The sequence below is a fragment of the Salvelinus namaycush genome, chromosome 11 (assembly GCF_016432855.1).
Source record: "Salvelinus namaycush isolate Seneca chromosome 11, SaNama_1.0, whole genome shotgun sequence".
NCBI lineage: Eukaryota > Metazoa > Chordata > Actinopteri > Salmoniformes > Salmonidae > Salvelinus > Salvelinus namaycush.
Window position 1 is genome coordinate 33,015,065 of NC_052317.1, and position 13,131 is coordinate 33,028,195.

Genomic DNA, 13,131 nt, shown 5'->3' on the forward strand with positions numbered 1-13,131 from the left:
ATTGTGTCCCACCACCCGCCAAACCATCTTTTACACTACTGCTACTCTCTGTTCATCATATATGCATAGTCACTTTAACCATATCTACATGTACATACTACCTCAATCAGCCTGACTAACTGGTGTCTGTATATAGCCTCGCTACTTTTATAGCCTCGCTATTGTATATAGCCTCGCTACTGTTTTCCACTGTCTTTTTACTGTTGTTTTTATTTCTTTACTTACCTATTGTTCACCTAATACCCTTTTTGCACTATTGGTTAGAGCCTGTAAGTAAGCATTTCACTGTAAGGTCTACACCTGTTGTATTCGGCGCACATGACAAATACATTTTGATTTGATTTGAGAGTGAGAGGTGGAGGTGGTATGAGAGTGAGAGGTGGTATGAGAGTGAGAGGTGGTATGAGAGTGAGAGGTGGAGGTGGTATGAGAGTGAGAGGTGGTATGAGAGTGAGAGGTGGAGGTGGTATGAGAGTGAGAGGTGGAGGTGGAGGTGGTATGAGAGTGAGAGGTGGAGGTGGAGGTGGTATGAGAGTGAGAGGTGGAGGTGGTATGAGAGTGAGAGGTGGAGGTGGAGGTGGTATGAGAGTGAGAGGTGGAGGTGGTATGAGAGTAGTAATCAGTAATAATATAAAATAAACACCCACCTGATACCATGAATGTTCTTGATGGCGTAGCTGATCTCTCGCCGCATCTCCTTGTCATCACATTCCATCTGACAGAGAGAGAAAGAGAGATTGAGAATGAGATTGACAGACTGTTTTTCAGCCTAGCACCCCAGGAAACAAGATATGCATCAGCCAGCTATCTAACCTTGACCAGTTCGAAGGGGAATCTCTCGTGGAAGATACGGTTGATCTTGGCTCCACCAGAGAGCTCTACGGTATCCACCTGGTCCCCAGAGCCCTCGATGCGCTTCTCAAAGTCCACAGAGAACTGCTGCACCATCCTACACACACAATTTAAATTGGAATTTCAGTTGATTTACTGAATATACTGAATCAAAACGCAATTGACCCAAACCCTGATTGTGAGTGTGGAACTCACTGCAGCAGTTGCTTGGTCTTCCGTCCCGGGTCATCAGGACGGTATCCCCGGTACTCCTCGGCCTCCTTATCCAGAGACAGAAGCTGGGTCTGCAGCTTGCTACGGAACGCCGGCAGCGTATCGCGGATGTGGTTGGTCAATTGCTATGGCAACACAACACAAAAATTACCCTAAATATAACGTCGCTAAGCAAGCCTCTTATGCTGGGCTTTAGGATGGTTAGCAAGGATGTAATAACCTGTAGGAGAGACTCAGTTACTGTTCATAACCTGGTCAGTCTGCAGTCTGTTAGTTAGCCTACCTGGTTGAGGACTTTCTGTAGGCACGGGGTGCCCATCTTTTCGGCCATGTGTCTGTAGGCCGGGTGAGTGAGGAAGAACTTCCTCTCAGCAGCCATAGCCATCTTGATGTCCTTCTTCCCATCAATGTCCTTCTGACTGCGGTTCACCACTCCAATATAACCTGGCAACACACACAGATGGACAGGGTGAAACCACTCCAATATAACCTGGCAACACACACAGATGGACAGGGTGAAACCACTCCAATATAACCTGGCAACACACACAGATGGACAGGGTGAAACCACTCCAATATAACCTGGCAACACACACAGATGGACAGGGTGAAACCACTCCAGTATAACCTGGCAACACACACAGATGGACAGGGTGAAACCACTCCAATATAACCTGGCAACACACACAGATGGACAGATGGACAGGGTGAAACCACTCCAATATAACCTGGCAACACACACAGATGGACAGATGGACAGTGTGAAACCACTCCAATATAATCTGGCAACACACACAGATGGACAGGGTGAAACCACTCCAATATAACCTGGCAACACACACAGATGGACAGATGGACAGTGTGAAACCACTCCAATATAACCTGGCAACACACACAGATGGACAGGGTGAAACCACTCCAATATAACCTGGCAACACACACAGATGGACAGGGTGAAACCACTCCAATATAACCTGGCAACACACACAGATGGACAGATGGACAGGGTGTGAAGCTTGTTGGTGCTTGCTTCTTTCCGCAAATCATTTCACCGCTGCAGTTTGATATTATTTATTCCCTTTTATTTATGAAAATAAGCTGATACTGGCCTTTATTATTTACGATTCACTTCTGATATTTTAGCTTCATTAAATTGAGTTATATTAGGGTGTTTCTATTCCAAGAAACACGAAAATACATTTTACAGTAGCCTGTATATTGCCTACCCAAAACATCCATTAATACATTTGAAGCAATTTTAAAAAATACATAACCTAATGTTAGACAGTAGAATATAAACTATATATACTGTGGGTGGGGTAGGCTAAATAATTACAACCAAATAGACCTAATTAAAACAATAGTGATAAAGGAAATGAAAAATGCTAGGCAGAGCATGCCCAGAGCTTGTGGCTGAGCAGTACCAGAGTAAAATTGGAGCGGGAGAGATGGGCGACAACCTTTTTTTATCTGCTTGAATTACGCTCTGCTCCTCGCTCCACACTCACCACTCCAATATAACCTGGCAACACACACAGATGGGCAGTGTGAAACCACTCCAATATAACCTGGCAACACACACAGATGGGCAGTGTGAAACCACTCCAATATAACCTGGCAACACACACAGATGGGCAGTGTGAAACCACTCCAATATAACCTGGCAACACACACAGATGGGCAGTGTGAAACCACTCCAATATAACCTGGCAACACACACAGATGGACAGTGTGAAACCACTCCAATAGAACCTGGCAACACACACAGATGGACAGGGTGAAACCAATCTGGCATTCAGAAGCAGCCCTACTTCAGGCTATCAAAGAACTGTCCATTAATAATCATATCAATGGATGGAATCAGTGAATGAATGGCTGCAGCAACCATTAAACGGTCTGACAAGCTGCATAACAAATGATGCCTAATTAGACTAAATAACAATTAAGTAGTTCAAATGAGATAATACGTTGTTCAAACGACTTAGCATCTCATTTTAACAACTTAGTATCTCGTTTGAATTACTTAGTATAAAAAAGTATTATATTTTTTTACTAAGTCGTTCAAACAAAATAATAAGTCATTTGAAAAAGAGAGTAAGTCGTTCAAACAAGATAATCCAAGAGTCTACGTTATTTATTTTTTTGCCTTGGGCTTCAGGGCTTCCACACAGATGGGCAGTATGAAACCACTCCAATATAACCTGGCAACACACACAGATGGACAGGGTGAAACCACTCCAATATAACCTGGCAACACACACAGATGGACAGGGTGAAACCACTCCAATATAACCTGGCAACTCACACAGATGGACAGGGTGAAACCACTCCAATAGAACCTGGCAACACACACAGATGGGCAGTGTGAAACCACTCCAATATAACCTGGCAACACACACAGATGGACAGGGTGAAACCACTCCAATAGAACCTGGCAACACACACAGATGGGCAGTGTGAAACCACTCCAATATAACCTGGCAACACACACAGATGGGCAGTGTGAAAGCACTCCAATATAACCTGGCAACACACACAGATGGACAGGGTGAAACCACTCCAATCCATCCTGGCAACAAACACAGACAGACGGGATGATGGAAAAGACATTACTGAGATACAATAAAATGGGACCAAAATGTAAGGCGAGTGCGGAGGATAAAACAGAAAAGCTGATACCAAAGATGACTGAAGTAGAACGGTGGATATAGAGATGGAGAAAGAGGGACAAAGAAAGAGAGAGATTGGTAGAATGACAGAGAAAGAGTGAGTAAGAGACAGACAGAGAGAAAGAGATGTCCCACCTCTCCTTAGGGGCAGCAGCTTGTTCTCCAGGACTTCCCTGGCGTCTGTTCCCTCATCCATCAGATCCAGCTTGGTGATCACTCCTATGGTCCGCTGGCCTGGGGTCAAAGGTCAAAGGGTAAGGGGCAAAGGCAGAAGTCAGTCACAACACAAAGACCACGTTCGTGGCTGACTTCATTACAGATGCCTGCGAGATCTCTCAACGTCTGGATAGGTGTTTAAAATATCAGCTAACCCCATAATGTGATATAGCAGCAATATGATCAACATCTTACCCTGGGGGTCAACGTCTTTGGCCAGTTTGAGGGCGTCTGAGTTGGCCAGGTCAGAGTTGGCCGGGGTGACAGCCAGGATGAGACAGCTCTCCCTGCAGATGAACTGCATGATCATGTCTCTGATCTGCTGCTCAATGTCCACTGGCTGGTCCCCCACGGGCACCTTGGTGATGCCTGGCAGGTCAATCATTGTCAGGTTCAGCACTGCAGGCAGGGGGGAAAGGAGAGAGGAGGACACATCTTATAGTGAATATTAATGAACACACAGTAGGGAAGGAGAGCACAGAGATATATATGAGAGGGAGAGAGAGAGATAAAAGAGGGGGAGGGAGAGAGAGTAAGAGAGAGAAAGAGGGTGGATGAGGGGTTAGGTATATGTACCATGTGGGGAGTAGACGCGCAGGTTGATGGGGATGGGAGATATGCCCTTATTGGCCCCAGTAATGCGGTCAGTCTCCGCCTCAATCTCCTGGCGAACCTCATCGAAGTCAGTGAATTTCTTCCCTTTGCAGTGTAAGAACTCTGCCCATTCTGTGAAGAAAGATGCAGATAGGTATGTGTGTGTGTGTGTGTCTGTGTGTGTGTGTGCGTGCGTGTGAGCGTGCGTGTGAGCGTGCGTGTGAGCGCGTGTGTTACCTGCATTGGCACTGATGAGCTGCAGGACAAGGGGCCTGCGGGTGACGATCCCAGAGCCTCGGGGCAGGAAGTCCCTGCAGACAGACAGCCAATCAAGACAACAACACAAAGAAACAGCTAAGGCTGTGATGATTATGGACATTTGGGAAACTATTATTTATCACGCAAATAGCCTCGGTTATTATAATAATTGTCATTTTTGTTTAAAAATGTTTTAAGCTGGTAACGCATCATAATGCATATTTGGAAATGAGCTACAACATCACTAATGAATACAAATACAACATACCTAATGAAAACAACTACAACATACCTAATGAATACAAAACACAACATACCTAATGAATACAAAACACAACATACCTAATGAATACAAAATACAACATACCTAATGAATACCACTACAACATACCTAATGAATACAAATACAACATACCTAATGAATACAACTACAACATACCTAATGAATACAAATACAACATACCTAATGAAAACAACTACAACATACCTAATGAATACAAAACACAACATACCTAATGAATACAAAATACAACATACCTAATGAATACCACTACAACATACCTAATGAATACAAAACACAACATACCTAATGAATACAACAACAACATACCTAATGAATACAAATACAACATACCTAATGAATACAACTACGTCATACCTAATGAATACAACTACAACATACCTAATGAATACAACTACAGCATACCTAATGAATACAACTACAACATACCTAATGAATACAACTACAACATACCTAATGAATACAACTACAACATACCTAATGAATACAACTACAGCATACCTAATGAATACAACTACAACATACCTAATGAATACAACTACAGCATACCTAATGAATACAACTACAACATACCTAATGAATACAACTACAATCTCCCTAATCAATACATCTACAACCTTCCTAATGAAAACAACTACAACATACCTAATGAATACAACTACAACATACCTAATGAATACAACTACAGCATACCTAATGAATACAACTACAACATACCTAATGAATACAACTACAGCATACCTAATGAATACAACTACAACATACCTAATGAATACAACTACAACATACCTAATGAATACAACTACAATCTCCCTAATCAATACATCTACAACCTTCCTAATGAAAACAACTACAACATACCTAATGAATACAACTACAGCATACCTAATGAAAACAACTACAACATACCTAATGAATACAACTACAACATCACTAATGAATACAACTACAACATACCTAATGAATACAACTACAACATACCTAATGAATACAACTACAACATACCTAATGAATACAAATACAACATACCTAATAAATACAACTACAACATACCTAATGAATACAAATACAACATACCTAATGAATACAACTACAACATACCTAATGAATACAAAACACAACATACCTAATGAATACAAAATACAACATACCTAATGAATACCACTACAACATACCTAATGAATACAAAACACATCATACCTAATGAATACAACTACAGCATACCTAATGAATACAACTACGTCATACCTAATGAATACAACTACAGCATACCTAATGATTACAACTACAACATACCTAATGAATACAACTACAACATACCTAATGAATACAACTACAACATACCTAATGAATACAACTACAACATACCTAATGAATACAACTACAGCATACCTAATGAATACAACTACAACATACCTAATGAATACAACAACAACATACCTAATGAATACAAATACAACATACCTAATGATTACAACGACAGCATACCTAATGAATACAACTACAGCATACCTAATGAATACAAATACAACATACCTAATGAATACAACTACAACATACCTAATGAATACAACTACAACATACCTACTCCTAAAATTAATATTAAGATGATTATGACAATAATGTTTTTTGTTCACAATTATTGTCCATAATTGTTGGTTACATGATTATACTATAATTGTGCCAACCCTAGAGACAGCCAATTTGGACAGTTACACAGAGGGACAGACAATCAGGACAGTTACACAGAGGGACAGACAATCAGGACAGTTACACAGAGGGACAGACAATCAGGACAGTTACACAGAGGGACAGACAATCAGGACAGTTACACAGAGGGACAGACAATCAGGACAGTTACACAGAGGGACAGACAATCAGGACAGTTACACAGAGGGACAGACAATCAGGACAGTTACACAGAGGGACAGACAATCAGGACAGTTACACAGAGGGACAGACAATCAGGACAGTTACACAGAGGGACAGACAATCAGGACAGTTACACAGAGGGACAGACAATCAGGACAGTTACACAGAGGGACAGAAAATCAGGAAAGTTACAAAGAGAGGAGGTGAGTTTAAATGTAACCTTGTGAATGTGACAAAAAGATGGTGTCTGGCTATGGGAGACTAGGTTGAAGGTGACACTACTGGTGATTGTGTTGCATTATGGGAGACTGAGGCCTTGTGAACCCTTGGCCAACCACCAACAGACACTAACTGCCATGATGTAAAGTCTCACACCTACTGAACACACACAACCAACCAGATAACGTAGAATGAATTAAACCACACAGCACACACCCAAACAGAGTCTCAACTTTGATAATGACAGAGGAAGAGATTTGATAATATCAACAGAAAAACATTTTGATCTGAAAATGTCATCAGGCTCTTTGGTAAATCCAACTGATTATACAGTCCAGTTTACCCTCTGAACCACCTGAACAGTCCCTGATTCGCTTAGCTGATGCTGATGAAATAAAGTAGTTCATGCACAAGAGGTCAACATGAACAGCATGCAAAGCAGCAGGTAGCAGAGCACTCATTTAAAGTCTTTTTTTATCGCTTTGGTGCCATTTTCACAAGTATGTGGTTCATTTTCACAACTCTTTGTACAAAACTCAAAACAGATCATCAAAAAGGCAGTTGTTTCAAAACTCTAACCACATTTTCAATTGAATAAGTACAACACACAAAATCATAGTCTTTTTTCCACCGAACTTAATTAGTGTTTCATCTAAAACTACATGTTTAGCATTGCAATTCAGTGCCTTCGGAAAGTGTTCAGACCCCTTTACTTTTTCCACAAACAAGATTCTCTGGTCTGATGAAACCAAGATTGAACTCTTTGGCCTGAATGCCAAGAGTCATGTCTGTAGGAAACCTGGCACCATCCCTACGGTGAAGCATGGTGGTCGCAGCATCATGATGTGGGGATGTTTTTCAGTAGCAGGGACTGGGAGACTAGTCAGGATCGAGGGAAAGATGAACGGAACAAAGTACAGAGATATCCTTCGTAAAAATCTGCTCCAGAGCGCTCAGGACCTCAGACTTCGGCGAAGGTTCACCTTCCAACAGGACAACGACCCTGAGCACACAGCCAAGACAATACAGGAGTGGCTTTGGGACAAGTCTCTGAATGTCCTTGTGTGGCCCAGCCAGAGCCCGGACTTGAACCTGATCAAACACCCAAGGTCAGACCTGAAAATAGCTGTGCAGCAACGCTCCCCATCCAACCTGACAGCTTGAATGCATCTGCAGAGAAGAATGGTTGAAACTCCCCAAATACAGGTATGCCAAGCTTTTAGAGTCATACCCAAGAACCACTCGAGGCTGTAATCAGTACTGAGTAAAGGGTCTGGGCTCATGAGTGGCGCAGCGTTCTAAGGCACTGCATCTCAGTGCAAGAGGTGTCACTACAGTCCCTGGTTTGAATCCAGTCTGAATCACTTCTGGCCGTGATCGGGAGTCCCATAGGGTGGCGCACAATTGGCCCAGCATTTGTCTGGGTTTGGCCAGGTTAGTCCGTCATTGTAAATAAGAATTTGTTTTTATTAGCTGCCCTTCCGAGTCATAAAAAAAAGGTGATATTTCCATTTTTAAATGTCTAAAAACCTGTTTTTGCTTTGTCATTATGGAATATTGTGTGTAGATTGGTGAAGTAAAAAAAAAGATGTAATAAATTTTAGACTAAGTCAAGGGGTCTGAATGCTTTCCGAAAGTCACGGTACATGTTCATATAAAGTAATTGCCTTCCACACTGCAATGCTCACATTACTTTGAAATTGTTCTCTTCTCTTTTCTTTAAATACATTTTACTATTACTTAATCCGACTGCTTTTAATCGATGATCACTTAACCGTTTGGTAAACCTGTAGATTTAACATGTAAACTGGTTTGTCTACTACAGATTTTGAGAACTACATAATAAAAATGTATGTCTGTGAAGTACAAACATAAAAAGTATGATATACACCAGAATGTACTACTATGGTGATGGCTGTTATTGTCATGCCCTGATCTGTTTCACCTGTTCCTGTGATTGTCTCAACCCCCTCCAGGTGTTGCTTATTTTCCCCAGAGTATTTATCCCTGTGTTTCCTGTCTCTCTGTGCCAGTTCGTCTTGTATGTTTAGTCAAGTCAACAAGCGGTTTTTCCCATACTCCTTTTGCTATTCTCCTTTTTCGAGTCCTCCTGGTTTTTGACCCTTGCCTGTTTCTGGACTCTGTACCCGCCTGCCTGACCAGTCTTTCTGCCTTGACCACGAACGAGACTGTCTGCCACTCTGTACTTCCCGGACTCTGATCTGGTTTTGACCTTTTGCCTGTCCACGACCATTCTCTTGCCTATCCCTTTGTATTATTAAACATTGTAAGACTCCAACCATCTGCATCCTGTGTCTGCATCTGGGTCTCACCCTGTGCCTTGATAGTTATGATTTTAATTCAAAGTACTTTAAAAAAAAATCTGATATTGACAAGATCAGAGATGTACTATATGTAACAAATCAACGTTTATTGGTCGCGTACACAGATTAGCAGATGTTATAGCAGGTGCATCGAAATGCTTGTGTTTCTAGCTCCTAAAGTGCAGTAATGCAATAACAATATAAAACAAATACGCAAATAATCCAGAAAGTCCAAAACAAGAAAGAAATGCATTCCCTGTACAGTAAACATGTATCCAAAATGAAGCTACAGTACTTTACTAAAATTGCATTGGCCAATACAGTACTGTAAAATATGCAATTTACGTAGCTGACACTGTTATCCAAAGTGACAACAGTCCACACATTTTGGTATGTAACCCCAGTGGGAATCGAACCCACAACTCTGGCTAGTGCCATGCTCTAATGAACTAAGCCACGTACAGGACCACTACAATACTGTGAAATAGAATACAGGTGGAAGATTGCCATGAGCGTGCCACTCTCCTTCAGGTCATGGATGAATCCAGACCTATATCAGGCTTGTTTTTTCTCCAGGTACATGAACAATGAGGATATTTACTGCAATTTTGATGAGAACCTGTGGCCAAATGCTCAAGATAGGCTTGATGCAAACTAGTGCCTGCTAAACATGATGTTTCTTTCATTTTATAACATTGTGAAAGATGCCTTCAATGGTCACTCATGAGGTAGACATTTTGGAAATTTGATGTTCAGTGCATTTTTATGGGTAGTGCAAATGTATTGCCTGATGTGAAAACAGTAATGTAGTGTAATTTACAGTACTGTTGCATACTACATTCAAAGGGCAATTTTTAAAAATGTATCTAACATGAACTGGTGAACTGGTTGTTCATTATATTTCACAGTAAACTTATATTTTGGATCGATCAATGGTTGTGTGGTGAAATATGTCTACAAACAAAATAAATGCACAATGAAAGGTTTTAAATGTAAGACGCAACAAGTGTTACCAGTTTGGAGTTTTGTACTACGAGTTTTGAAAATTCACCACATACTGTACTGAAAATAAACTAAAAATGATGACTTCAGTACATACCAGTCTGCTACCAGACGAGAGAGAGATTGAGTGTGTGTGCGTGAGTGTTGGCTCATGTGTTTGCATGTCACTTGTCTATATGTATGTTTAGGACACTTGTCATTTCTTCTCACACAGTTGAACGCTACAATCCTGACGCAATTGAAACAACGGCTAGGCTAGATGAATATTGATCATGAGATTGCCCTCTATCTATGGGCTAGCAGAAAAGATGAGTCAGAACCCTGGTGTCCATTCAGCAGCGTTGTGGGGGAGCCAACCCTGGACAGCAGGATCATTACTCAGCTGGATCCCAGGTCTCAGGGGTGGCCGGCTGAGCTTTGACTGATGCTGCTGCTGACAACAACCCTGCACCTCATCTATCTGGACCTGGGTCGTATTTTCTACGCACCAAATGGAAGAAAACGGACAAACAGGGCGGGACTCCGGAATCTTGTCCAATAAGAAACCCTCTTATTTCCGTTTCAAAAGGTTTTGCTACGGTGTGCACTAATGAATACAACCCTGGCGATAGCAGAAACATTTTCATACATAGCATCAATTACCAGTCTTTACCATTCACGTTTGTCTGTAAATATTTGTAGACATAGGTCATAATACAGAAACAGTTGTCTGACTTGTCAGACTACTCTATAACATCCTCTGTCTCTATCCAATGGCATCTGTTTATGTACAAACCACATTCAAGGGCCACACTGTGTCATAATGTACAGTACCAATTCATCCCACAGTGAACAAAATCGAATGGAAACTCTTCTTCACAATTGACAGCAGAACTGACTTGATCATATCAATGTAATAAGATGAGAGAAGAGTGATGACAGGTATTTGTACTGCATATCCAACAGTCCTTACAACAGTCATTTCATTACTTATTTTACAGACAATATCATTCACCCTCTGAGACACCCACATCCGAAATACCTTTAATCAACTACAGTACAGAGGATACAGAGGATTCGTCTTATAATAATGTAGGCACTTGTATTTGTCCTATTTCACACATGTAAAAGCATGTATTATACCCATGTGTGAATTGGAAATGTGTTTTTGCATATCCCAACTCCCCCTGAGACACCCTCAGAGAGTGGGGTTGCGGCCAGGGTCTGCCATTATCAACGGCGAACCTGGAGCAATCTGGCCTAAGTGCCTTGCTCAAGGGCACATTGGCAGATTTTTCACACCTTGTCTATTTTGGATTCAAACTAGAAACCTTTTGGTTACTGGCCCAACTCTCTTACCGCTAGGCTATCTGTCACCCGCATTTGTCTTGGGACAAATGATAATTGGTAACATAATACTCAACCAGATGATTCAGCCTTCATTCAATTCAGTCTCGCATTACAGTTTCAATCCATTCATTGGTAAATAGATGTCTTGAAATAAACCAATAGGCAAAAGGATGGACAAATAATTACTCTTCACCTACAGATGCTTTCATCTACAGAGGTTTACGTCCTTCATTCACTCTGAAGCAACAACAGCCTATGAATCTCACTTGTTTGACAGAAATTAGAAAGGGATAGTTGTGTCACAGCAGTGAGATAGGCAGTATTGATACAGTTTATGCTGTAATGACTAGAAATGCTATTGAAACCAGGAGACCACAGCAGACATCTCGGGTTCTAAAGCAACCTTTATGCAGGTGGTGGGGTGGACATGTTATATTTCAACCCAATACTGTAGGCCTATAGACATTATATATGTATAGTTTACAGATAGAGACATGGATTTGTGTAAAGTGATTGAAAACAAATATTGTCTCTGTTAAAATGGTAGCTCTACTGAAGATATTGATATTTCAAGGAATGAAAGGCTGGATGGGGCTGAAATCCCGAGGGTGTTGCGGTAACCCAAATACCGGCTCCCCTGTCATATAGCCTGCAATGCAATAGGAATGTGCGTTGAAAATAAGATGGAGACGAGCTCGAGCTCCTGGCTACGAGATGATCAGGGACGCCACAGCGCGTGCGTCCTCTGGGAAAACAAAACGTGACGGGGATGGACACGACTGAGGATAAATTGGCCGTGACAGGACATCCCCAAGGTTAACAGGAGATTGGATTATTTCTAGCCCTAGTATTAGTAATGAATTTGACGTGTTGTGCTTGGCTGCTACTCGTTCAACCTACCTGCCAACGAAGTTCTCCAACACCGAGCTCTTGCCAGCGCTCTGTCCGCCGACTACCGCGATCTGTGGCAGGTCAAGATTGCAGCTCTGACCGATGCCGCTGAAAGCGTCCTGGAGTTTATTGACCAGCGGGATCAAATCCTCCATTCCTCGGTTACCCATGGTGCTAGCGGGCGGGAGGCGCTCAAGATGAGAGAGAAGGAAGAGAGAAGGCAGGGGGATGTGGTGATATATTTAGTCCAGGGCTACCGTGCTTGTTGATGTAGTGAAGTCATCTAGCCGCGCATTGCCCCGAGCCAAGCAAGGGTCGATTCGACTGAGGAGAGACAGGGAAAACGAGGCAGTCAGAGTAGGATTGCGCAGTTGTTTGCCTCCAACACCGC

At 41.9% G+C, this 13,131-nt stretch overlaps 1 protein-coding gene across 1 annotated transcript in view; it reads right to left on the bottom strand.

The window, feature by feature from the left end:
• Positions 1-12,910, bottom strand: part of LOC120055618 (dynamin-3-like) — a 35,683-nt gene extending 22,773 nt beyond the window's left edge. Inside the window, exons 1-9 of the mRNA XM_039003504.1 lie at positions 12,750-12,910; positions 4,782-4,855; positions 4,527-4,676; positions 4,146-4,349; positions 3,870-3,968; positions 1,349-1,509; positions 1,048-1,190; positions 814-949; positions 648-715 (exon numbers count right to left, since the gene is read on the bottom strand). Coding sequence (XP_038859432.1) covers positions 648-715; positions 814-949; positions 1,048-1,190; positions 1,349-1,509; positions 3,870-3,968; positions 4,146-4,349; positions 4,527-4,676; positions 4,782-4,855; positions 12,750-12,910 — 1,196 coding nt within the window. The remainder of the gene's footprint in view (positions 1-647; positions 716-813; positions 950-1,047; positions 1,191-1,348; positions 1,510-3,869; positions 3,969-4,145; positions 4,350-4,526; positions 4,677-4,781; positions 4,856-12,749) is intronic.
• Positions 12,911-13,131: the final 221 nt, after the last annotated feature.